Below are 27,668 nucleotides of genomic sequence, written 5' to 3'. Positions count from 1 at the left end.
TTACAACAAGATTATATAAGTATAATGTAGCCTATAAAACAACATATTGCAGAGAAACACAGGGTGCTGTTTTCGGGCAATGAGGAAATATCTGTAATGGTACAAAAGCTTTTGCCACACGATGTCCAATTAGTAAGTCCATTATAAGCTTCTCAGCTCAACAGTCTTGCAGGCACCTGATTGACCAGTGGGGAGTCACTAGTGAGTGATGAGACGCTGTAATCCTGACCAAATATACCCTCGGCCTTTCATCCCTGGGTGAAATGATAGCTCGAGTGTGTCGGCCTGCGATGCAGCCAGAGACACCAGTGGCACAGTCCAAATTCTGAACCAGGCCATGGGGCCCATCCATGCACTAGAACAGTGCCTTAACAGAAGGAGGCACCCAGCAGCCCCTAAAATTAAGGTTTTATACACAGCTTAGCTTTTACTTGGAAGCCTAGCACATGACCCATGGCATTGGTTATCCCCCTGCCTTTAGTTCATCAGGCTGAAATGAGCATGCAGGAATGCCACAGCCTGCCTGTTGCGAAAAATCAATTCATTAAGGACAAGAGGACGTGAAGCTTGAAGGGTGAGCAACAACAGACATTGCACAGGCGCTGCAGTATTAGCACCATTTAGTGGTGAGATGAAGGAACTGTCACTGCAGTGGGGCTAAGCACCCCAGTGAATGAGAGACAGTATTGTGTTTCGGGTGAGAGGCAGCACTGTGTCTGAAACTGTTTGCTCTTGTCTGGAATGCCTCTGCCTTTCTCCTGACCTTACCAGCGGCAGCTTATCTCCTCCCACCTTTATAACGGATGGGCCAGCCTCTGAAATGAGCCCAAAGCTAACTGTGATAATGCTGGCCGTTGGTGAGAATCCCACACAATGTATTCGGTTTTTTCTGCTACCACAGTTGTATTCGGAAGCCTGCAGTCTGCCTGGAGCTGCTGTATGTGAAGCAGTGTTCCAGTGTGATAACTGCACACCTCAGCTATTGGAGAGCAGAGTGAAAAGAAGTGGTGCTTTCACCTTCTTTGGAGGACTCTTATTCTGTCCTGCACTTTCCTGAATTGAAGAAGTGATTGGATGGGCCTGCAAACACAGCTCAGAATTCCCAATTGAGAATATTGATAAAAAAACAAATGAATCAAAAGATCTGTATGGCCACCAATCCCATGATGCCACACTGGCTCTAGTCTGAGCACTGACAGTAAACGGGCTGGCTCGACGACATCACTCCTGTATCTGTGTAGCTGCTGCATATCTCCAAGTCCTGAGGGTTCAAAGTTCAGCAGACTGGGCAGGAGTCAGTCTGGGATGATATCTGGTTATTAAGGGTGGAGTGATGTCACTCTTTTGTACTGCACCCACCGTTTTTCATTGACCTGCTGATATTGGACTGCAGTGGGCCTTTGAGATTGCTACCATCAATGACACACAAAATAGCATTACCATTAGGTCACTCTGGAGAAGGGCAAGATGAAATTAAAGTCCTTGTCTCCACTGTAGTGCTTCTGGAGGAAAGATTCTGTCAATTTCACTCTGCTATGGGTTCACGCTCCCAGGTCATTGATATTCTATCCGTTTCCCAACTGAAATACAGAGCTTGTTGCTGATATTGAATCAGAATGCATCCAACAGGATATGGAGTTGAAAAGGTGCACTGTGTGGCTGGCTGTCTGTTCTCGCAGTCATGTAACCCAGAATGTTAGATGCGGCCGTGGCGGAAGTGACCGCTCGTGTTTTAGGAACAGAAGGTTGTGGGTTTGAATCTTTTGTCTCCTCCAGTGAGGCCCTTCAGTGAGGCCCTTCAGTAAGCATCTGGTGTACATGGATTATTTTTTAAATGTAAGTCATGTGAGCTTAGAGCGAGCAAAGCAACACAGCAGCGTGTTGACAGTGTGCTGATAGCAGATTGAGGGATGAACTTTCAGCACAGCTGTGTCAGATGGTGCAGATGATTAATGACAGTATACACTGCATCAATGCTATGTTCAGAGGAGGAATGGTGGCTCATGTGCAATATGGAATCTCTGGATATTTTGGGCATTTCCCATTATGTTTTGACATGCCTGAGTTTTCCTTTCTGAAAAGATGGATGCAGCTATCTAGCTACTAGCAATACCTGCAGGTAACATTAGCTCGGTACATTTTTATACAAGTTTGTCACTCCATTTTGCTTCTGTTCAGTTGCTACTCAGCCAGCTGTTAGCTTCATAGAAAAGTTTGCTCTTTTTTTCTTTTATTTCCTGCTACGTATCCTCTAATGAATTAGAACTACCTGCTGCTAGTCCTAATTCATTCAAGTGCAAGATGCAAATGAAAACCATCTGTTTTTGAACAGAGCTACCTGCAAGGGAAAAACTCCTGATCTCATTTGATTTGTGCGACATCCTGCCCTTGCCAAAAAAAATATTTCTTGCTCCACTGAGTGATTCACCCCTCACCCAAGTGGTTCTGACATAAGTGATGGCTGGCCTCTTTTTCAAGCATGCTTGTTTTTCCAAGACATGCTAGACAACTTGGCCCACAAAGAACATTGCATCTTATAGGGCCAGGAAAGGTAGGTGGTTTGATAGTTGATTCATTTAAGTTCCGATAACTTTTGTTTTGTTGGGATGTGTGACCCTTTAACATAATACCATTTAAATGCAAATTTTCAAGTAGGGCACCTGTGAAATAAAAATAGTTTGACCTGATATAATTGTATGCAACCAAGTATTTGCAATGCAGTAAGAGCGAAACCCTCTCAATTTATTGTGAATTGGCGCTACTTAACATAAGTGTTTATAAAAGGGTGGTTGAAGGAAATAAATGACTCTTTTGTAAAGCGAACAAAAAGCTTTTTTTCACATTTGAACATCTGTTCCTGGAGATCTACCATCCTGTAGGGTTTCATTTCAACCCTAATTTGGCACACCTGACCCTACAAAATAACAGCTTGACGAGATCTATAGGTGTTGAATGAGGAGTGCTTTGTTAGGGTTGGAGTGAAAACCTATAGGACGGTGGATCTCCAGGAGCAGGGTTGGGCAGCCCTTGTGTAAAGGGTACTCTGGTACTTGCATAAACACATTCTAAATGCCATACCATTATACCAGATCGTTGTATGTAGAATATAAAAATATTATGTGTCTGTGGTGAATAAATAAGTATTTTCTTGTACAATTCTGGCATTGATGCTTTTCACACCATAGATGTTTCTGCAGTCATTGACCAAACTAGAAAAGCAAGCAAAACAGATTGGTTCATTCTAAATTCCCATTCTTGAGAGAAGACATCGCTAAGCGAGTTGCACAACAAGCAGTTGTTGCAAAGGTTTCCAGAGCAACTGACACAGAAGGCTGCCCGCTTGGGGAAGGAGCCAGACAAAATGTGACAGGAAACGGGCGCATTGTGACATGGAACATAATGGAAAGGAAAGTGCCGGAAAAGATGGCTTACCGTACCGCTGACCTGCTGATTGCTATTTTTTGTTTAAAATTTAACAGAGCTTTTGGCGTTCATTTTTCATCCAGAAAATCTGCTTATTTATGCTGTGTTGATTTAATTGTCTGTATTTTTTAATCTGAACATCTTAATGCATTACAGCAGACTCCTGTTTCTTGCATATGCTCAGATCGTTACGGATGCAACAGGTATGCATGTTTTGTCGAGGGGCAACAATCAAGCGGGTGGTCATGTGCTTTGTTACCCTCAGAGTGCCCACCTGGCCATGATTGACACCTTGATGATGGCGTACACGGCGGAGATGGTCAGCCTGGAGAGGGTGGTGTCCTGCCTGCAGAAGTACCGCCCCCTGGATGCAGAGGACGACGTGCCCTACGACACTGAGGAGGCGGTGACCAGCTGGATAAACAAGGTACGCTCTTCTCTTACCGTAGCCCCCGGTCTCTCTCATTGCCCACACCCCACTCTCACCTCAGCCATGCCTCCTGGCACCCATTTTGTCATATTTTGTTCTGGTTTTGTCAGAGATTCTTTTAAAAGACATCTGCTGAGAGGATTTCTGAGAACACTAAACCCAGGAAAAGGACTTGGACATACCACACAAATTTATTAAATCATTCTTGTAAGGGTCACTGTCTTAGGGTTGCTTTTCTTTAAGGTGCAATCGACCATATACTTGTCCTTGGGTTTGATTTTGAGTTTCATGCTTTTGTAAAACAGAAAATTAGAGCACATGATAAAAAATGACAAAAATGTACAGTTTAAAGGCTAAATACATTGAGAATTAAGATCCAAGACCATCTTTGACGTAGAATGGCCTACTAATTTTCAACTGGATGTGGGTGTTACGTTGTAACTGTAAGGTGAAGTTTTTTACATCTTACTCATTATGGCCTTTTGCACGGGGCTACAGTTTAGCTGACAATGCACTAACGGTGTCCTGAGGAGGGGAAGCCACTCTCCAACCAAACAGCCTGTGGCTGCATGCTGTGCTGGCATATCTGCAGAACATACAGAGGAATGTCACATTGCAGCCATCCCCCCATCCCCCAGTCCCCTCTCCCCCCCAACCCTATGCACGAGCAAGAACACCATGGACAAAAAGAGAGAGAGATGTTTGTTTACATTCCTCTGTGGAGGAGGTCATGTGCTTCCTGTCCCAGCCCCTGAAGGGGGGGGGGGGGGCGGGTTTAAGGGACACGCAAGCTTACAGCCGACTTGAATGCTGTGGCCATCCTGCTCTAGCCTGCCCCCCATCCTAGCAAAATGTGCCTCCCCACTGCAGCCTGAACCCCCCGGGGACCTTGTTTTGGTCTTCAGCTGCTGTTTCTGTGCTTTTTTTTATCAGACGGTCTGCAGATAGAGGGTTACAGATAGAGATAAGATCACAGTACGGACTGTGCCATGTCCCTGCTGCACGGGGGGGATTAGTACATGGTCTGAGAGACGGATGCCCTGTGGACTGGTCTCTTCCCCCCCCCCAGGGCTTGAACTAAAAGAAATGAACATGCCGCTAATAGATTATGAAGGAACCACTTGATTGTGCCTGTGGTCTTTTATGCTTTTTATGTTTTTTTGTTTTTTCGTTGACAAATTCCTGAAGTTTCTTACAGGGTCGCAAAACCTGTCATTTTTTGGGGTGGGGGGATAGGACGACTTGTATTCGTATTAACTTGAAAAGAATGAAGGTTACTGTAAAAAGGCTTAAAAACAACTGAGAAAACAGGACTTGATAAAAGTAATAATTTATTTTTAAAAAAACCACCAGCAGTACAAATGATAGTAGTGGTCACCTTCCCTCCCCCTCTGTCCCTACTGACAGACTTAAATAAGCTGAGCCATCAATTGCACCTGGTTTCAATTACAAATTAAATGCAATTCAACAATTAAATAAAATCAATTTAGCAATAATTACAAACAATGAAACAATTAACAGCCTAGTGAAGGGCCACTCCTTGTGAAGGGCCACTCCTTCACAGTTACTTTTCCCAGGGTAATCAGAGGGTACACACATACACACACACACACTCAATGCAAAAGTTGTTGCGATTTTATCTTGATTTATGGCGACCGTCCACGAATGCGTTGTTCCATTTGCTGTGTTGACAGCAGTGACTTATTGCGATGAATGCACCAGGGTGTCTCTCTCTTTCATTAACAAGGTTAACGAATACTTGAAAGACATCATCGCTCAGGAGCAGAAGATTGGGGAGGCGTGGAGCGAGGATCCGGCAGGCCCCCGGGTGAGTGTGTCCATCTCGTTTTCGTCATTATGAGATTTCCACTTTAATGAAATGCTGAATGGGATGTAGCTCTATCCTATCAGGGGGGCGAGGTTTGTGCTTCAGCAAAATGATTTACCAATGATGAGCAATTGGTAATTCACTTACAGGAATGAGCAAGTGGACAAAATCTGATTGTGTTCTGGATTATTTGGAAAATTTGATGGTTCTCATCAGCATTAAGCTGCTGAACAAGCCAGGCAATAAGATCCCAAAGCAAAAAATGGAGGGGCAAAACAGTGTTTAGTATTTCAGAATTGAATACAAAACTGGACAATTCCAGCAGCTCCTTAAGTGGCTCAGTCAGTAAAGGCACTCGCTGTAAGTGCAAGGCTGTAGTCTAGAAGTCATAGGTTTTGAGTCTGGCCTATCTCATTACCACCTATAATTTGTCATCCTGAGCAACAGTATCCATGACATTTCTTCAGCCCCATTGACAAAATGCCTTTGGGAAACGCAGCATCTTTATCTATCAGCAGTGCACGTAAATGTACCCCAGATAATTGTTTCAGGATCAGGTAAACCAGCGATAAATCAGTTTTGGGTCTTTAAGAGCTGAGGGCAATCAGGGAGTATTGAGAAGGAGCTGGAAACTCTGATCTCTTGAGAGATGAATCATTGTGGTGGCTGTGTTTAGGTTCTGCTTCCAGTGTTGTTGCAGCTTCATAAGAAGAGTTGTGATTGGATGGACAGCTTTAATTTCTTTGTGGTCATTTGTAGTTTTCGGGGTTGCTTGTTTTTGCTTGACAGTAGTGACAAAAATGTTATTCACCACACGTCGAAAGTTCTTATCCGGCTGTATATCTCAAATATCGCATCAATAACTCAACAACGGAAAAGGTTAATTCAACCCTTTGTGAAGGGAGAGTGAATTTGTTTATTCACTCTCTGCATATAATTCTGGCTGTTGCCTTGTAAACAAAGACTTGTGTTGTGTCTGGATTAGGCAGGACTAGCTCAAGGGACAGATTTTAGACCTCTTCGTCATATGCAGTGTTTTGTCTCTGCAGATGAGCTGTTGAGGGATGTGGCTTGCTAAAGAGGCAGTTTCAGCGTAGGAATGAGCTCTGCATTCTGGTATGGAGTCCTAACTGTGTTAGTAACTGCCGTGTCTGACAGACACACAAGGCTCTGCATAATTTGCTCTTGTATGATTTGCTATCTGAGAGCAACTCTTCTTGTTGATCACCTGCAGTTTGCTCTAGCCAAATGAGCATGAATTGTAGTACTCCTTCACAATAACTGTGCTGCTGAGATGGGGGGATGTGGGTGGAAAAGAAGCAGTGGATGGCAGCATGCACTTTACAGGCGAGCGAGTGCCTGTTTCTGCCCTCAGGGATCAACAGGGACATTGCATTGAGGAGATAAGATGACTGCAAACATGATCAGGCGTTTTAAATTTGGTAAGAAATAAAAAAATTGGTTTAGAAAAGAGGAGACTATGACATAGTTGTTCTGTGATCATTGAACATTCCTGAACAGAGTTGTGCCTTAACTCGTTGCTTATTTACTTGCAGTAAATGACTGCTGTTTAATGTGTGTATCGAGGGACTTTGGTGTATGTTCACAGAGCCAGAAGAGTATGAGGACAGACAGTGTATCAGATGGGGTCTGTTGATACAAACGGCCTCAAAAGAAAAACAGCTCTTTGTCCCCCTCCTATGAGAAGCCAAACATTTTTCACATCTGATTTCCATCACTGTGCGTGTTCTGAAAAGCATATGGACACGTATCACAAAGGGAAAATGCAACCATGTGGTCCTCTTTCACAAGCCAGTGAATGGATTTTCATCAAACCCAGGCTCTGCCAAATATAAATATCAGGAATGACGATGTTAAATAAATAAAATGAACTTTACGTTCCCAATTAGCTTTCACGTGCGCGTTTGCGGCCTCTGTACAGCTGTTGTTCGCAAAAAGAAAGCGGTTGCATTTCACATAGCGTGGAGTAGCACTCTTGTTGCCATACAGTGTTGCCATGGTTGGTCTCTTTTTGTGCTCAGGCAGTGTTTTGTTTGGGCGTGTAAACTCAAAGTGCAGTCCTGTCAGTCTGTCCATTTGGTGTCTGGAGCACCAGGAGCCCTGTTAGCTGCTACATGACAGCCACAGGCTGACCAGAGTTACTGGAGCTCAGCTCGCCACTCACACTCACCAAGCTTCTTACCTGTTGCTTTTCTTTTTTTGGTCATTCTTTCATCTGTTCCCCAATTCTTGTTTTTTTGAGCTGAAGTCTCCAAACACATAGTACTGGAAACGGATTCCTGTAAGTTCCCCTATCATCCCTACTCCCTCACCTCTACCCAACATCCTTTCTGTCTCTTTAGGCATGTGTCCTACTGTGATTGGGCCTGTGGGCTCCCCCAGTCCTTGCCCCTACCCAACCCCTCCCCAGCCCCCATGCTTAGAAAGCCCTAATAAAAATGCATACAAAAGTCTATTTTATTTTTAAAAAATAAAACAATGACAATGACTTCTCTTCAATTTACTCAAAATTAAGTTAAACTTTTGCTCCCATCTTTTTCATTTAACCTTCATTTAACTTTTCTACTAAAAGAAAGATACTACTGAATACCCTAGTGTGATCTGTTTTACAGTTTTTGTATTTGTTTTACATTATGATTCAGACAGGTGCTGAAATGCATCTAAATGTGTAAGACAAAAAAACAAAAGAGCATGTTTAAATGAGTGTCTGAAATGTACAGTATGGACATTGGTGTTAGATTAAATCTGGACCCCAGACACAAAGGCTGCGTTGTGAAATGTTATGGTTTATTTTTAGGCGGGTAAGCAGGAAACTTTGCTTGTTTGAACTTCTATTCTTCCTTTTTGAAAAGAGCGTAGTAGAAGTCATGACTGCTTTCATGATTAAAGGTTATATTTCCTCCTTCTGGTACAATGAGTATAGCTCGGAACCCATTGCCCTTTCCATAAATGCCCGAACCGGGAATTGGGAACTGACCAGTTCGTGCAATGCTACGTTTTTACAGTGCCGTTTCAAACTGATTTATTCCAATGAAAAGCCACAGTCTTGTTATTAAATCCTAAATCTTCTCCTTTGTCCTTGGGAGTGCAGATCCAAATACAGTCGTGTCAGCTTAATGAATGGAACACTGGGGAAATTTAAGAAGCCCTGGTTTACTTACCGGTGGAACGGTCCAGCAAATAAGATCGTATAAGCTAAGTCCCTCCTGTTGAACTGCACAATGAACTAGTGGAGTGTGGTGGATGTTCAAAACTAACAGCAACAGTGCTTTGTCTTCAGAGTGACAAATTTGCACTTTGCACTCAGACTAATTGAGGGGGATCATTTTAATGTGAGGTCAAAGCGCAGCTGGGAACAGGAGTGGTGAGCTGAACGTGCTCTTTTCCTGCAGAGGTAATCATGAAACAGTGGGGCTGCACTAATGGTGTGTATGTGGGCACCCTGGTCAGAGCTGGCACAGGGCACAGGGCTCACAGTAAAACTACCGCTTCACTGCATAGTATGCCAGGGGGAGTAACTTTGTTGGTTGGCAGTACGTCTGCCTAAGAGGTCCTAATTCTGCATGTGGCAACACCCTCACCACCCTGGTATTGAATCCAAACCTCCAGAGCACCTCCCAAAACTCCCAAAAAATCTAAAGTGTGTGTGCATGCACGTCTCTAACATCTGGGCTCTATTGAGTGTGTGTATTTGTGTGTGTGTGTACTATTGCTATTGGTTGCTGTGTGTGTGTGTGTGTGTACTACCATTATGGTTTGCTGTGTGTGTGTGTGTGTGTGTGTGTGTGTGTGTTTGTGTGCCTTTGTGAGTATGTGCGTGTACTCCTCTCTGACAGGATGCTATGATTGTCGTTGTTGCCCAGGCTCGCTTCAGGAAGGAGCACACGCTGCCTCGCCAGGTGCCCTGTTTCCCCCTGGTGGACAATCTCCTGAAGGACAACACAGATGGGTGTGCGCTTGCTGCCCTGGTTCACTTCTACTGCCCTGACGCTGTCCGTCTGGAAGGTACCGCACACCCATCCGCCAGCCAGACACCCCTATCCACATTCTCAAATCAGCAAATCCCTGTGCACCTGGGGGTAACTGCTACAGCACGGGCATAGATGTATTTAAAAGAGTGGTATTTGCTCCTGCCATTGGAGAGCTGTAGGGTATGCAGATTTTATTGTTACTCGGCACTTAATTGTTAACCCAGTTAACCCACCTGGCTCTTAGCTCTGTATTGATTGCTAATTTCTAAAGCGAAAACAAAGCTAGTCACGCTTCAGCTCTGCAAGTGCATGAATGAATACCACTGCTTAAACATTTCAATAATGGTGGCCCATCCAGTGGCATTGACTCTGAAGTGAGCTCACTCTTAGCAAATGCATTGAAGTTGGAAATGTATATGATAGGTTAAGGCACGACCTGGCTATTTATTTCTGGTGAGGTAAATAAATGATATTGTATTGGCATAGCAGGTAATGCTGTTACTGTATGACATCACACCTCTCAGCTCTGTCCCTTAGTTATGACATCACAGCTCGCAGCTTTGTCCTCTAGCTGTGGTATCAAAGCTCTTCTTGTCTGTTTCCCCTCCCTCTCAGATATTTGTCTGAAGGAGGTGATGTCACTGGCTGACAGTCTGTACAACCTCCAGCTAATCCAGGAGTTCTGCCAGGAGAACTTGAACCGCTGCTGCCACTTCACACTGGAGGACATGCTCTATGCCTCCTCTTCTGTAAAGGTGAGTCACAGCGAGGGGTGCGGCTGACCGGGGAGTCCGCGAATTCGCCGTCGGCGAGTATGAGTCATGGGAGGGACCCTGCAGCAGGGTGGGGGAGGGGGGGATGCCTCAGTTTTTCCCGCTCACGCGGATGACTCATCGCCCGTCCGTAGTTCTGGCCAAAAACGGTTGGGGAACGTCCACCCACCCGTGGCTAAAGACGTCCCTCCACTCCTGCCCGCACTTAGGACTCCTCTGTCAGTTTCCCCACAACGTTCCACCAGTGAATGTGGGGCTGAACAGGGACTGCATTGACATAGGGTGCACTGACTGCACCATGTCTGTGTTGCTGTTGGCCTGAGAGCCAGAGGGTGGGGTGTGTGGGGGTGGTTTCATGTGAATTGTGCTTTATGTGCTGTGTATTCAACCTTCTGCAGAACAGTGATTCCATATGTGTACCTGGCATGAAGGATCTGGTGCACTGTATCAGTTTGACACCACAAAATAAGAACAAAAAAGCACAAAAATCCATCCCAGACACAAGACTTTATGTCTGGAACTATTATGCACAAATGCTTGGTGAGCTTTTGGGGTGAAAAAGTTTGAAGTAAAAGTTAATTGAAAAGAAACTGCTTGAACTTATATATTTCATGGATTTCTTTTAAAAAAAAAATAAATAAATAATAATAATAATAATTTAAGTGAACCGATGTTATATTTAAAGAGTTAAAGTTGGTGTTATTGTGCTGTTTTGCCGATTAATTGTATCAATTATTTGTTAAACCCCTCATGCTTATGTTCAATATGCTTTATACATAATTAAGTAATTAAGTCAACAGTAACTTTTATAGAAAAGCAAATTGCCATACATTTGTTTGTATGACTTTTCGACTGTGAAGCAGGATTAATGAGGTACTTTTCTCTAGGAAAGTTCTCCTAAAAGTCTGCCATCAATAATCCAGCTGTAGACACAAAGAGACAGAGAAGCTCGTTTGAGAGTCCTAAGTGCTGTGAACAATTAAATCCTGGCTTTGTCTGTTGAATTGTAAATAGAACTGTGCTATTAGACTCTGGATGGAGACAGAATGCAGATTCTGTGTCTGAGGAATTGTTGTGAACAGGGCCTGCTCTACTGACCAATCACATTGTGTGCTCTGGATGCCAGCCAGTCACATTGCCTTCTCCTCCAGTGTTGACCACAGACAAGTCAGTTGTTGATAAGTGAGTCACAGGCCAGTGCAGAGCCAGAGAATGGAATTTTGTGACAGAACAACCATGACTCTATTTGGGTCAGATTCTATTAAAATGGAGGAAGCTCTGTTTGTAAACCAAGTTTTCAGTAACTGAATCCAGTGGGTGAAAGGGTGCTGTTACACAGTGCCTGGCAACCCACCTTTAATTCTGTGTGTTGTTCAACGAGCAGGTCTTAGGAGGGCTTTTAAAGGCCACTGTAGAATAAATAAGGCTTGCATTTGGACAGATGGGGTAATCAAAGGCCTGGTAGTTCGGGCTTGTTTCATGGTTTATTTGAAAGAGTGCTTCACTTGTGAATGGCAGAGTAAGCCTCAGGTTTCTTTGTTTACCTTTGACATTATTCCCTCGATTAAATCCTCTGGTAGTTGCTGTAAACACAGTATTGAAGTTCTTTTACTTTTGTAAGTGTTACAAAAGGACATATAGTAGACATATTGTTAGGTTTTTTTTGCCCTTTAGACATTTGTGAAACCAGACAGTCACCTGGAATGTAACTGCTCAGGATATCATTTAGCTGTCTGGTCAGATCATTGTCTTCCACTCACACGTGTGCTCATGAGTTACCTGTGTGGACAGTTCGTGGCTCGTTATGTCTAATAGATGAGTATCATGTTTTACTCAAATCTGGTTTTCCTTGTTTCTGAGCATGCAGTCGGTGAGAATGTCTGTCATGACGGAGAGCTAAACTTGTTGATTTCCCACCATGTTTTGAAATGTTCTGTAAAGAACATAACCTCTTGTGCATTCAGAATCCTCAGACTGCATGTTCCTTACCTTGTGATACATGGTATGGATGAAACTGGTAAGTTGAAAGCTTTGTTGGTGCTTGTACATGCAGGTATGACAGAGCATACAGTAGGTCCCTGTTTCAAGCTATGCTTGTATGCATTATGTCAGTTAGGAGCAAGGACCATGTGTTTTTCAGCTAGGCTGTGTCCGATGAATATGCTTTGCTGGTTATGGTGCAACCTGCTTTAGACGTAAACCCTGTTGATATTTTTTGTTAAATCCTTCGGCCAACTTCTGTGTTCTCAGAATAAAATCCTCATTTGGATAGCGTTCATTCACCACTGCTGGTTTGTTTTGTTTCTCTGTTCATGGCATGAGGGTTCGCCCAGGTCCTTGGAAATTGCTTAATTTCTAAGGTGAAAAATGCCAAACAGTTGGATATTGCCAGAAGGCAAAGGATTTTATGTAGATTTTGTGAATTTTACAAAACTTTCTTGTGTATGTAAGTTGCTTGTAAACTCTTGTAAATTGAACTTCAGGCAAATTCAGTTCACTAATCAGGTTGTACAGGGCTGTGGCCCTATTTCTGTATGGTCCATGTGGGATACGGATTTAAGACAAACTATAAAATGATTTTTTAAGGAGAACAGACAAGATCACCCTCATTTACATTTTTTCCTTCATTTAAAAATAGTGACTCTGACTCACTATGAGCTACTATAAGTACATGTAAGAATAATCCATATATTTTTAAGGATGAATCAGACAGAATTAGACTCAGACGGAATCAAAATCAGACAGAAATTGTGTAATATAAAAGCATAAACTAAGTATAAACAGTGCTATGCAGCAGTTTAGAGACATCTTGTGGTGACTCACCGAACTGGCCATGTTGTCAGGGCACTGTGATAAAACTGGTGGAGTGGTGTGCGGATTCATGTATACTACAGTTGTTTAAAAAAACCCTCATCAATTCCTGTTTCAGAGTTAATGACTGTAATAATAACAAAGCAACAATGATATTAACAACAATCCATAATCATCATGACCATGATCATAATAATGCATTATATTTATCAGTGCCTTTCAAAGAACCCAAGGCCACTGTACTAGGCATAATAGAACCAAACCGTAATATAATTAAGTACAATAGAGACAAATTATAAACTGTGGAACGCAAAGGCTGAGAGGGATGAAAATATAGAGAACCATAGCAATGCATTTAAATTCAGTGTTCAGTAGACACTGACAAAACTGGGACCAGAAGAATCCCTGGCAAAAAAGGTAAGTCTGGGAGTCTGTATTTGGAGGTGTGGATGGTTTTGACCATGGATGGTTCCTTCTCATAGACATGTGGATATCACTGACCTGAACTTTGTGTTCTTGCTCTCTGGCAGAATAACTACCTTGTGTTCATGGCCGAGCTGTTCTGGTGGTTCGAAGTGGTCAAACCTTCCTTCGTCCGACCTCGTGTTCTAAATGTCAAAGGTAAGGATGAGAGAAGCTGAACGAAGTCTGTAACAGGCAGCAGTCAAACTCCCGGTCACATGACAGTAACTGAATTCATCAAGCAAATTCATTAAATGGGATTGCATTCTTTGTTTTTTTTCTAGACCCTGCTCTGCAGTTAACAGATGTGCCCACAGTGTCCAATTCTAACGTTACCAGAGAAAGCTTTATCGACGCACCTGCCAGTCCAAGCCAGCCCAGGTTATATTACATTTGCTGTGTACTAGTTGTCTAGGTGTATAATGCAGTACGTTTAGGCATCTCTAATTTTTTAAATGATGATCATGATACTGTTATATTGCGTTCATTTTGACCTTTTGTGTTGAGAAGCTAAACTTAAATATTAAAGTTGTGGGAAACCATTTGTGTTGAATAATTATTCTGTTGTTACATGTGGCAAATGTCAAAGTCTCTGTCTCTTTCTCTATTTCTTTTTTTCTCTCTTTAACAGTCTGTCTCTCAGGCCACAACCTAAGACCTCCCCTTCAGGTACGACTGCAAGCCTTTTTTCAATATTTTTCTTGATATGGTAGTTGTGTGTATTGTTTTTTCTTTTGGATGTAATATGATGATTGTGGCTTAGAGTTCTTTCTTGTTTGGCAGGTGTTATAAAACGATCAACCTCAATGTCTTACATGGATGGGTGTGTTGGGACATGGCCAAAAGAGAAAAGGTCAGTATAATATAAATGAAACACAGGTCCTAGAAAAGACTGTGGAGTGTAGAATCAACCACCTAGTGCTAAGCAACCTGATTAGTAGGATCAGGTGTGCAACTGCATGGTTGGAACAAAAGCCTGCACCCACATCAGCACTTTCTGGATAAGGTTGAGGACCCCTGGTGTAGAACATAACCTTAAACTGCCTTAAATGGTACCTTGTGATGTGTCAATTCTGAGAAGTGACTCAGGATAATGTAGAGTGGCATATGACAGTGTATTTGGGATTTGGTTTCCTGATTTCCTCTTCTGCTTGCACAGGTCCTCGGCTCATGGGATATCCTTTGACATCCCGTTTGACAGAGATGACATGACCCAGCCAGCTGTGGGGCGAGGTATGAGCAGATCGGCCAGCACAGATGGGCTGGGCCACAGGTTCGCCCACGCCCCCCGGAACATCAGGCGGAACCTGTCCTTCCAGCCAGTCAACGGCCAGAGCGGGCGGGGCATCGAGGAGGAGGAGGGCCTTCAGCCGGGGTTCTCCAACGGGCTGGAGCCGGACGAGCACGGGCCCCCCGGGGCCACGCCCAGCATTGAAGAGGCCCTGAAGATCATCCACAGCCCGGAGCGGCCCGGCGGCGGGCTGCCGGCAGACAGGGCCGGCAACGGGTTCTTCCTCCACGGGCGGGACGGCGGGGACGCCGCGTGTGCCAAGGGCCAGGCGGCGGACGACCAGGACTCGGCCTCCACGGAGATGGACACGGGGATCCACGTGCGCACCGAGGACATCCAGGACGAGGACTCGTCCCTGAGGGACTACACGGCCAGCATGGACTCGGACGCCGACCACGAGTACGAGCCGGGGCCCGGGCACCCGCCGTGCGACGGCCCCAGCCCCGCCCCCAGCTCCCTGAGCGGGCCGTCCCGCGCCGGAAGCTCCGCCTCCTCCGGCTCCGGCGGCGTGCGCATGACCAGCTTCGCCGAGCAGAAGTTCCGGAAGCTCAACCACCACCACCACCAGCTCGGCGAGGGGCGGAGCAGCGGGAGCGGCTACGCGAAGACCACGCCCGAGAGCTCCGAGCCCGGCGTTCCGCACTCGGTGGCCTGGGCCCCCGTGCCTGAGGAGGGGGGCCCCGCCCGTGCCCGTTCCCTGCCCTCTTCGCCACGGGACCCCACCCATCTGCTGGCCTCTGAGATGCTGCAGCTGAAGATGAAGCTGGAGGAGAAGAGGCGGGCCATCGAGGCGCAGAAGAAGAAGGTGGAGGCGGCCTTCACCCGCCACCGCCAGCGCATGGGCCGCACGGCCTTCCTCAACGTGGTGAGGAAGAAAGGGGGCGGGGCCTCGCCGCTGAGGGAGGAGGCGGCCGGCTCGGAGGCCAGCGGGCCTCCCGCCTCCCCCGACTGCGACGCCCGGCCCCCCAGGGCGGCGGAGGAGGAAGGGGAGGAGGAGGAGAGCGCCCGCCCGGGGAAGGCGCCGGACGGGGCGGAGCAGGGCCACGGCGGGTGGTCGCGGTCGCCCGGCGAGGAGGGCGGGGCGGCGGGGGAGGCGGACCTGGCGGAGTACACGCGCTCCATCGAGAGGCTGAACACCTCGCTCAGCTTCCTGCAGACGGAGATGCAGCGGCTGGCGCAGCAGCAGGAGGTGATCATGCAGATGAGGGAGCATCAGTCCTGGGCCGCGTCCCCACCCGCCGGCCCCGCCCCCTCGCCGCAGAGGCAAGTGCACGAGCTCCGGGGGTCCGCCGCCCGCTCGGCGGGCTCGCTCTCGCCGGTCCTGTCCTCCGGCGGGTCCCCGCGCCCCTCCCACCGCTCGCCCACCACCATCAAGAGGAAGTCGGCCTCCTTCCACTCGCGCACGCCGCGCACGCCCAGGCCCAGCGAGCTCAAGATCGCCCCCTTCAGCCGCATGCTCAACACGCCGCAGTCCGTGGACAGCCTGCCCCGCCTGAGGCGTTTCTCGCCGAGCCAAACCCAGCTCAGCTCCTTCGCCTACTTTGGGCACGATGAACCCCCCCCTTCCCCTTCCTCTTCCCCCGCCCCCACCCACACGCCTCCCCCTGACCCCGCCCCCGAGCCCCAGGAGCAAGACGGCGGCCCCAGGGAACCTAAACCAGAGCGGCCCAACCACCGGATGTCTGCGGGACCGTCTTCTCCATACTGGTGGGCGCAGGAGGTGGAGAGGGACCCACGTTCGCAGGGCCCAAATGAACCTAAAGCTCCCCCCATTTCGGAGGTGCTGACCCAGCCCGTCGCGCAGGTGGTCAGGGTGACCCCCGTAAAACACGACCACACCCTGAATACCAGCAGCAGGAACCTGATCGAGGTGCCCCTGTCTGTAGTGAAGGCCCCGGAGGCCCAGGCAGTGGGCAATAGTGGTAGCAGCAGTGGAGAGGCGGAGCCTGTTTCTGAGCTCCTTTCTGGAGACCAGAAAATCTGCTGTGGGTTCTTCTTCAAGGTAAGGACATGTGCAATACCTGTGCTTGATCACAGCTTCTGAACAAACCCAAAAGACCTGGACTGTGCTTAGTGTAAAATTGGAGCATCATCAGTATGTCTTTAGGTCAATGAGATAGTCCATTCCTACATTCATTTGTTGCCAAAGATACTGCATCACAGTCCAAAGTACTCAGAGTGCCCTAGTTTGCAGACAGCACACTGTGGAAAGCTAGCCATCATTCAGGCAGGCAGAAAGATAGGTTGTCTGCAGAGCTTTGGTCAGGAAACTAGCTGATGAATAATTTAACTTCTCACAGGCCACCATTTGAATGTTTTTTATGGACTGTTGATTTATAAGAGATAAAGCATACACCTTTATAATAGGCACAATATTTTCTACAACTAAATGTGGTCAAAGTGGGTCAAATAATGAACTTAGCAACGACTAGAATGTTATGCCTTTGCGAGGGACCACCAATCAGAAATGAGTACAGTAAGCTTTGATGAGAGATTTTGACACAGTGTCCTTGGGGCTGTCGTGGCCCACAGGATGACCTGAAGGGCGAAGAGGACATCGCGCTGAAGAGGGCAGCTCTGCTGGAGAAGAGGCTGCGGAGGGAGAGGGAGGCCCAGCAGAAGAAGCTGGAGCTGGAGGCGGAGCTTGAGCAGAAGAAGGAGTTGGCACGGTGAGTACCCGCCCACTCGCCTGCTCACCCCTATCTCAGGACCGCCCCACCAAGGGACCTCACCTTGTGTGATTGTGATGGTCTCACATATCTGAGGGCTTATTTTACTGTACTCTTTCACAAGGCTGAACTGAAATTATTCTACTACATTGAAATGTAAAAATCGAATTTATTTTTGTAAAAATGTGAAACCAAATATGCGTAGTATCCAAGCTTTTTGCTATGTAATATGATTGTATAACAACCTGTAAAGACAAGATCATTTTACTTAATATGATTGCCTGTAAATAAAGTATATTTTAAGATTTGAAGGAAGTATGAAGACCCATGCAAAAAATATCAAGAAACTTCAAAGACAAATATAGAGTTGAGGAAAAATCACATTCTTTTAAGAGAAAATAAGAAAATGTCTCTTATTTATTTTCCCACAAAATAAAACAAGAAGGCTGATTTCCAGAATTGTATATGTAAATGGTAAAGAATGTACCCCAAATAAAAACTTTCTCCCTCTGTGTGTCGAATCTTCCGCTCACGCCCATCCCCTTCCTCAGGTTGAAGGCGGAAGAGGAACGTGAGAAGAAGGAAGATGAGAAGGCGAGGAGGGAGTACATTAAGCAGGAGTATCTCAGAAGGAAGCAGCTGAAGCTAATGGATGACATGGACGCGGTCATTAAGCCCCGCCACTCCAGCACCAAGCAGAAGAAGCCGCGGCCCAAGTCCATGCACAGGGACAGCGTGGAGTCCCCCAGGATCCCACCCAGAGCAGGTAAACCCCACTCTCCTGACCTGCCAATGGCCCTTTCTGTTCAGCCTCCAGTTTCACAGAATGCATTAAACATATACATGCAGTGTACGTTTCGTTCACATATAGAAAATTTAGAGACCTTCCTGTAGACCAGATGTTCCCAAGCCATTTCGTCTCATCTAATATAATCTCTGGGTGAGGACCTCCACTTCAGTTGTGGAAGCTGGGTTTTTCCAAAGCAGAAATCTTAGTCTTAACAAGAGAATGAAATGAAAACCAACTTTTCACTTTCTGAAATACTATTTTAGAGTGTAAATCATTTTCTCATTTTCTCATTTTAGACCCAATGTAGAGTGTATATCTGCATGCTGGTGTTGCTGCTGCTGTGAGCTGTAAGAGGCACAGCTCTATACGAGGTGCTGTGAACGGATTTGCTGGTGTGACAATACATTTCACACCCCGTGTGTCTCACCTGCAGGTTCACGGCCTCGTGTCTTCTCGGTCTCAAGCCTGTCCCTGGCCTCGCTCAACCTGGGGGACAATGACAGCGTCAACTCAGACAGGAGGACGCCTAGGTGAGCACCTCTTCTGTCCCGAGTCCCCTCTCAAACACTACCACTATGCAGAAAAATCTCATAATAATAATAATAATAACTCTATTCATGATACACTCTTCATAGACACTAAGGTCTGTACAGAGTACATTCTATGCAAAAATGATGTAAAAGGGATTGGCAATATGTGGAATTGGTAGTGTGGACAGCTAGTCTAGTCAGTTATATTATGGTCTTTTAGACGTTGGACCTTGCTCTGTAAGTTTTTTGTCAGTAGTGATTAGGTAGGTATACTAGTTTCAGATGCAGTCAATTTAGGTTCCCTAAGTCTTTCATCTTGTGTCTAAAACTTCACTGTGCTCTGTTCTGTATGATAAATGTGTCATAACCCATAACTATCATTATTTTATATCTGCCTCACAGTATGTGATCTAATCGTACTCTGTTCTGTTTTTCCGGTGAATTACCAGTGTTGTCTTGTCTGTAAAATACTGTTATCAGAAATAACGCTTGAATCTAGCCTTGCAAGCTTGGATGTATTTTACATAATTCTGAAAAGGTAATATAAGATAGTTTCAATGAATCCCTTGTCCTCTGGGGTAAAGCTGAAAATGTATATATTAATTTTTGGGGAGAAAATTTAAGCATTTAGTAAAAAGCTCTATGTAAACTATTTTTTAGTTAATGTCCCCCAACTTGCACAAGCCAATCATTGTTTCTTGTTTGTGCTGTAATCTGAAACCCCAATTGGTTAGTTCATTCACTGTTTACAGGATTGGTTAATTTGTGACCATGAGTAGAATATCTAATTACAACGGCAGTGCTAGTCTCCTCCTTGGCTATGGCCTTTCCTTCACCCCTGGGCAATGGATGACTCCAAGCTACAGCCCTTATGTTCTCTGTTCTTCACCTCCTTGTCTTCCATTTCTCTCCTTCTCTCTTCCTGTTCTTCCTACATTTTTTCTGGCATTTACAGAAGCAGTAAATTAGCCTCTGGCAATCTATACTACTTTCTGAACTCTCCAAAAGTGAAAAAGACAAGGTTAGTCCTTCTTTAGAGCGACTTATAGGTCACTCGTTTCCTGTGCTCCGGAGACGTCTTGAGAGGTAACGCTGCTATGTCTGGCTGCAGTTCACTGTCTATCCAGGAGTGGCAATCAAGCTAGCTTTCCATTCCTCATCCCACAGCTTCCAGAAACAATGTGAGGGGTGGATATAAGTCTGCCGTGGTTCCTCACATTACTGCCGTGCTAGTTCCTCCCTGTGACATCGCCAACAGGCTGCCGGTTGTCATTGATGAGAAAGACGCTCTCATGTGATTGGCTGTAGCTCTCGTATAGCATCATTTGGTCTGTACTATGTAAATGGTAAATGGACTGCATTTATATAGCGCTTTTATCCAAAGCGCTTTACAATTGATGCCTCTCATTCGGCAGAGCAGTTAGAGGTGAGGGGTTAGGTGTCTTGCTCAAGGACACTTCGACATGCCCAGGGCGGGGTTTGAACCGACAACCCTCCGACTGGCAGACAATCGGTCTTACCTCCTGAGCTATGTCGCCCCCCTATGTGGTGCCCTATTGGCTTGCTTGGAGGAATGCACGTGATTCAGTTGCAGCTTGGTCGGGAGTGGGTGGCACAGTGGTGACTCAAGATGCAGTCATTGATTCCATATTAAGCAAAATGCCTGTTTAATGAATGGTTTATTTTTCATTACAAGACTCTCAAAATATGAAATAATATTATTTTTATGTTTATCATTTTATGGTTATATTAAGTTTTCATGGTTTGGATCATATATCCCAATGGACAATCACATCCAGCACCTAGGACAGCATATAAAAAAACATGGATTCTGAAATCCTGAAACTGCTGCTTTGAAAAGATCTGGATGGAACAAATTGTTAAGAGAAACATCACCATAGCCAACAAGGAAATTGATCTTTGGGGGCTTTCTCAATTTCCTCCAGTAGTGTGATTATTATGTGTCTATGGCAGCTGGCTGTATTGCTTCATCTGTTGTTTGGTTAACTGAAAGAGGGTTATCCTTGGACAGAAGATCCTTTCCTGTCTCAGTATGTTTTACTTTTGTTCCGTGTGTCTTCTCCTGGGTCTGCAACCTTGTAGAGATGCTTTTGTGTTTGAAAAATCTTGAGGGAGTTTAGCATGTCAGTTTATAAATCCCAAAACCTGGGCTTCAAATGTATTGGTGTTGCTCACAAAAGCGATTATTGAATATACTTTATTGAAAGTTACTGAAGTGTTGAAATAGAGAAAGTGTTTTTTTTTAAATTGAGGCTCAAACGTGTCCAACGAAGACTCCATAGTGAACACAGCGAACATTGTGTTTCTGTGCCAGTAGCTGTTTCTCAGGCCCATTGATGAAGTGCTTTAGCTCAATGCTGGGGAAACCTCATTTTCATCATTTGTGTGTCTGCTCCATTGTGCATTTGTGCCACAGCTGCTACGCACAACCCACCAGCTCTTCATCATTGCTGTTTCATCTGTGGCTACGCTTGACCTCACAGCTCCCTCGCTTGCGCCCCCCAGAGCCTGTCTCAGGAACTGAGAGGCGGCGCTTTGCTGCAGCACGTTTTATTGGGAGTAGATTCAGACACGCGGTCCGTGAGCGCGGTCCGTGGCTGAGGTCTGAGGAGGGTCCGGTCACCGTGTCTAACCGCGAACGCTGTTCTTCCTCCAGGCCGGACTCGGCTGACGGCTTCCTGTCCCCCTGCCTGCTGGGAAGCGGGAACGGAGAGAAGGACTGGGAGAACGGCTCCACCACGTCGTCGGTGGCATCCAACACGGAGTACACAGGTACAGGCTGGCTGTCTCTGAGCTTGGTGCTGACCCTGCGAAGTCAACCTGCTTAAAGTACACAGTCAATGAGGGTTCCCTGAAAAGTGAAAGGTTTTGGCATGAACCTTTATTTATTTAATAATCAGTCGACCAGCTATCCGTGTATTCTAGAAAATTCTTTGCGTAACACAACACAGTTGAAAATGAATAATTCGACGTTTGCGTGTTGTGTCCATGCGCTATGCTGTGGGCAAAACTGCACCGCGACTCACATATTGTATAGACGGGATGCTAAGACTGGTCTGCTTGCTTCTACAAAGGGCCCAAGCTGTACAAGGAGCCGAGTGCCAAGTCCAACAAGCACATCATCCAGAACGCCCTGGCCCACTGCTGCCTGGCTGGCAAGGTTAATGAGGGGCAGAAGAACAGGATACTGGAGGTGAGAGGTCATAGCTTATTTCTTCCGAGCTACACTGTTGAACTGTTGAACAGTTTCTACTCTTGTTTACAGCCTTAGTTTATGCAGGTCTGGAGGAAATATTCAGTATTTCATCCGGTTACTGTTTACCATTATTACATTAATCCAGATTAGCGTGGGCAAGATGCATTTATGCACACGGCAGTGCAAATTTATACTGTTGAGTGTTTACCAAAGCAGTTCTGTTTAAGTGTCTCTGTCCTGATTCTGGTCCAGTACACAATTCTAAGGGTTTCCGGGACAACTCGAAACCGGGTGCCAGTCAGGCGCCAGGTACAAATGGAGGTTTGAGTCTACCCTCCCAATCAGTTTCTCCAATTAAGTAAAGAGATCATACTGAAAACTGGAACCCCTTGGATTTGCAGTGCAGTCTGACCTAGATAGATGCTTGTTTTTGTCTGTTTAAGCAAATGATTGACAGATAGATCAACCATTCCTGAATGACCCATTTACCAGCATTCAAAGAGGCCCTACATGCTCACTACTAATTAGAAGGCAATGTTTCTTTCATATTCCTAAGACCTATCTCACCAGCACATATCACATGGATCTACCGATAACAGCACTCTTATGACATTTACTTTACCAAAATAAAAGTATGGGTAATGCTCTACTTCATTAACTGCAGCTTTGTGATGCATATACCGAATTAACCCGTCCTCTTTTGACCTCAATTGTTTCGTTCTGTGACATTAACAAATTGTGCATTCTGTGAATATTTCATGTTTTGACTGAGCTGGAAAAATAGAAATTGCTCTACGTAGCTTTTATATTGTTATTATGTTGTGCTTCTGAAGCCGTGGTGGTTCTGATTGACTGATAAAAACAGATTCCCGGAGCTTCAATTTTTTTTTTCATCCAGGTTAATCTTCAAAGTAGCTCAACTGAGTGTGAAAACTGCAGACACCCAACACTAACTCAGCACTAACTCTACCTCTACTATTGCCAGATGGCTCACACAATGAACCAAGCCTGCTGGATGGAAGAAAGACATTACCTCATCAATAACCTGAGAAAATAGAGGCTTCTAATTTGTTTGCCCAGTGTTTCATATCTTCTCTAAGGCAGACTGGGAAATCAGCAAGGCAGCCACCTTTAGATTTTACACACAGGAAGAACCCCGTCTATGCCTTATAAAGCAAAACAAAGCATTAACAATTGTCCTTACACTTGTTTGTTTCCGTTTGCTATCTTTTCGCAGGAAATTGATAAATCGGAGGCCAACAACTTCCTGATCCTCTTTCGAGACTCGGGCTGCCAGTTCCGCTCGCTCTACACGTACTACCCGGAGTCCGAGGAGATCACCAAGCTGGCGGGCATCGGGCCCAAGTCCATCACGCGCAAGATGATCGAGAACCTGTACAAGTACAACTCGGACAGGAAGCAGTTCAGCCACATCCCCGCAAAGACCATGTCCGCCAGCGTCGACGCCATAACTATATACGGCCACCTGTGGCAAATCAAGAAATCGGCCACGCCCAAAAAAGCACTAACACTCAAGTCTTAATGGAAGGAGGAGCCTTTGTGCAGAACCTTCACGTTCAGTTTCCACTTCACCGCACATATCCGTTTGGATTCGGCGCCCAAAGTGGGTAATATACGCTTTTGGGTGTTTGTCTGCCTTTTTCTTTTTTTTTGGAGCGGCAACTGGACGCAGAACTCTTTGTACGTTATGCACAACTGGAATGTAGAACACTATTTAAAACTGTTCGGCTGACTACACGCTTAAGTGCGTGAGATTGCGGAAGTTCTGGCTAAATGTATTGATGCGCGCGCTGCGTGCATGTGTGTGGTGTGTGTGCTCGCGTTCTTTCCTGTATGTGCCAAAAAAGTAAAGATGTGGATGCCATGTTCTTGATTTCGAACACTTGAAGCACTGAATGTCAATCACCTGTACAGACTGAACTTTTCATATTATGCTAACATTTGTGGCCTTATGCTTGTTTTATTTTTTAATGTGGGTGCTGCGAGTGTGTATGGTTGTCCCATGATAGGATTTTGTATGTTGCCAGACTTGTTGCCTTTGTGTGGTTGGACCATGTCTTGTTAAGTCTGCATACATGTGTAACTGGGCTAGCCAATGGAAGTGACTTCACCACAGTGAGCGAATTGGGCTGCTATGACTTTGGCCTAAGGTAAAAGTAATATATGGTGAAATATAAAATCCCAGCCAGAAGGAATATATTTTAAATACATGTCAAACATATTGCGAGTATTAGAAAATATCTGCATTTAATTTTATACATTGTTTTTAGAATAAACTGAAAACTTGCATTCATTGTAAGATGTAAAATGTATGTTATTCTTAAATATGTTAGTATATTTACAAAGGACATTCCTTATATTTTGGACATGATGTTTTGCCATATATTTACTAATATTACTTTTCTCAGAAGGGAAAATAAATACAGAATGTTAAGTCACTGCTGAATTTTATTCTAGATTGCAAGAAAACAGCAACAGGGACTCTCCACAATTTTAATTTTTTGGTAACTGTACAGATCAATTTAATGCTGTTAGAAACCAATTATATTACTGCCTATTAAATAAAAAAGCATTGTTTTGTTAAATACATTAATAAACAGATGGTAAGCAATGTATATAACTCTACTATTTTTGTTTCAAAACAAAATTCTACCATTTTGTTTTAAAGTTAATTCACTTTATTTAACAATGTTAAAATCTGACATTTAAACAAATCTAATTAAACTACAAATATTTTATATATATATATTTTATATTTTAATGATGGCATATTTGAATTTAACACCCTTTTTAATGCCTGCTTACCATCTGTTTGCTAATAGATATAATAATTTATTTAGTAGGCAGAAATGTATTTATCAGTGTTGTTCACAGTATAGTTTGGCAACTAATTTAAAATGTCACCTATTTATTTATATATGATGGGCCTTGTAAAGTCCCTCTTCTTTAAGAGTGTTGCATAATATGCTTCCATAGTTTTAAAAAAATGTAGATGATTAAAGACAAGTGTGTGCATACTGGTAATTACATTTTCACACAAAATAGGTGGAGTAGACAATATTAAACCATAGACTACATGGTGATAAAAAAATAAAAAATAAACACAGCCTTTTATCATTGAGTAATAAGGGTCTGTTTACTCATTAATATCATGGACAAAACTTAGCTTCAAAATAGAGAACAAATCTGTTACATGAATGTGCAATTTAAAAATAAATATTATTGTAAAATACTTGGATCAGACGGCAGAGTACTTCAGAGTATGTTTAGATAATCATCGGTTTATGTTAAATATCCCATTTAAGCTAGTTCTCTCTGGTAAACAAACAGACTTGACACAATAATACAGTCTGAGAAACTTTTCAAGATTGTTGCTTGAAGTGGTTAATTTCGGTAGGTACAGGTATTTTTCTGGGTTAGTGCATAAACCTTTTGTTTTTACTTCACGTCTGCTCAGTCCATTCACTAAGTGTTCCTTTGCTGTCCATCTATCTTGATGCAAAAAGCATTCCATTTGTAACAGTGTATGCCATTAACAGAGACCCTTTGTACCTTTTTGCCACCGCACTGTTACTCCGAGAACATTTTAAAAACATGGAGGCTGCAAACATTAAGACTAAGACTGCTGAGGCCTTGCTGGAGAGCCATATCATAACTTTGGTTTCTTTGTAATTCTTGAATAACAGTTTCCATTGTTAGTTGTAACTAATGCCCATCCCATTCTACAATGCAGCCAGCAGCCACTTCTTTCACTGTTCTGAGCTGTGCATTGACTGTGCTGCTGGAGGATTGCATTACTGATGCAGCTGGTGCAGGCAAATTGAAGAGGCCGCATCTACAGTACCACTGGTGGCACAATGAGGTGTGGCATACACCCTGCCAACTGAAACCTTCCCTCCCTAGGCAACGCTGCAGCAAATTATGAGTTGCTGCACTGGAGTTCCGACGGGTTTATTTTCTATGAGGATCTAAACGGGGAACAAGCCTCTTCGATTTGTTTGTGGAAACCAACACTTTAGTGAGTGAGAGTCATGAGAATTGTCTGCCGCTGTTGGTGTTGATCATTCATGTTTTTTTAATCATGTTCATGTGTTTTTGTTGCATATGTTCTTTTTGTATATTTGATGAAATTATAAAAATGCACATTTTCATCGAGACTGGTGGCTCTGAATTACTTGGTAGGCCTATGGATATTTAGGCTTTAAATTACGCAAATTCAGCTTTTAAATGCACGGATGCCACAAAGTATGACGACATTATGCGCAAGGTATTGAGAAGATATAGGATATGCTATTTTTCAGTGAAATTATACCCTGCTGAAACCTTTCCACATGGATCAGCCTAGGTTAGAAAATACAAAATGCAAATACCGCAAACTGGCAAAGTTTCACAAGCATGTGAAGTAGTCTTATGTTGTTTCAAAATCTAAGCAGCGTTTACTTTTCTCTGAACCAGAAATGTGTCCATGCAAAGCGCATGTGAGATTTTTTCTTTAAAGAAAAAATCAAATCGTACAGTGTGGTTTGTCGCATATAGTACATCTAAACACAAATCAGTCATCGTCATTTCTTGACCTGTTGATAGTCTTGTCACAACAGTGTATGTAGGCCTGCCATCAAATTTTCTGTGATGTGTCGTAGGCCTGTGTCACTTAGTCATGGTTTTTTGTGAGTTAGGCAACTGGAAGATCTGCAGGTGGCAGGTTTGAATGTTATTTTTATCGGTCTACACTGTAAGAGTTCAATTAACACGGAACATTTTACAGTGTAGGCCGCTGAATTTCCCACAGAAGTTCACACAGAAATGGTGTGCTTATTAAAAATGTTCTTGTCTGAATTTCTTTTAAATAATTTTAAATATTAAGCAGGTTAAATTTACATTATAATGTACTAGCTATTTGTAGATGAACATTGATTATTTTCATTTTTCCCAGTTGTTTTTATAAGGCCTAGAATATCTTGAAATGAGATGCCTAGGTCACAAATGAATATTTGTCTTAAAACTAAGAATTCAGCCATGTATTCTTACAGAAAACACACTTAATATTATATTTTATTAGGCTAACTAACCATCTTTCATTTCGTTCTAATTTGTGCTAATCTAGCCAAGAAATATCAGTTTCAGTTTTCAAACTGAAACCTGCTCAGTTTCATAATTGATGAAAGGTGTTGTAGGACAGCTAATATCATATTCATTCGTGGTCATATTCATATTTGGCTGTTTAAAGTCAAAATGAATAGCTTTCAGTTGTAAATAGGTACTGTTGAATATTGTTTAATGATGTGCTACTCTGTCTACCACGATGAAGTATAGCTTCCGTATACCTTAAGAGGCTGTGCTGTTGTATAATGTCAACATATTGCTGAAAGAACTTGTATTTTATTATTTTTATTTTATTTTTTGCTTTGAATAAAATCAAGCATGGCCTCAA

General features: G+C 44.1%; 1 protein-coding gene across 3 annotated transcripts in view; it reads left to right on the top strand.

Annotated features, from left to right (window-relative positions):
- The window catches only part of LOC135256611 (calmodulin-regulated spectrin-associated protein 2-like), a 43,625-nt gene extending 15,957 nt beyond the window's left edge, over positions 1-27,668 (top strand). Inside the window, exons 3-18 of one of the 3 annotated variants that reach the window (XM_064338550.1) lie at positions 3,689-3,850; positions 5,601-5,681; positions 9,566-9,707; positions 10,289-10,428; positions 13,788-13,878; positions 14,004-14,100; positions 14,351-14,388; positions 14,503-14,572; positions 14,879-17,012; positions 17,543-17,679; positions 18,231-18,445; positions 18,903-18,999; positions 19,955-20,020; positions 21,677-21,792; positions 22,095-22,213; positions 23,454-27,668. In XM_064338550.1, the coding sequence (XP_064194620.1) occupies positions 3,689-3,850; positions 5,601-5,681; positions 9,566-9,707; positions 10,289-10,428; positions 13,788-13,878; positions 14,004-14,100; positions 14,351-14,388; positions 14,503-14,572; positions 14,879-17,012; positions 17,543-17,679; positions 18,231-18,445; positions 18,903-18,999; positions 19,955-20,020; positions 21,677-21,792; positions 22,095-22,213; positions 23,454-23,759 (4,011 nt within the window). In that variant the 3' untranslated portion in view covers positions 23,760-27,668. Of the gene's footprint in view, positions 1-3,688; positions 3,851-5,600; positions 5,682-8,843; positions 9,097-9,565; positions 9,708-10,288; positions 10,429-13,787; positions 13,879-14,003; positions 14,101-14,350; positions 14,389-14,502; positions 14,573-14,878; positions 17,013-17,542; positions 17,680-18,230; positions 18,446-18,902; positions 19,000-19,954; positions 20,021-21,676; positions 21,793-22,094; positions 22,214-23,453 lie in introns of those variants that run through there. The other 2 variants (XM_064338551.1, XM_064338552.1) reach the window with 2 other exon arrangements.

Source organism: Anguilla rostrata, chromosome 6 (assembly GCF_018555375.3).
Source record: "Anguilla rostrata isolate EN2019 chromosome 6, ASM1855537v3, whole genome shotgun sequence".
NCBI classification, from domain to species: domain Eukaryota; kingdom Metazoa; phylum Chordata; class Actinopteri; order Anguilliformes; family Anguillidae; genus Anguilla; species Anguilla rostrata.
The sequence above is the reverse complement of the archived record's forward strand: the minus strand, read 5'-3'. Positions and strand labels throughout refer to the sequence as shown.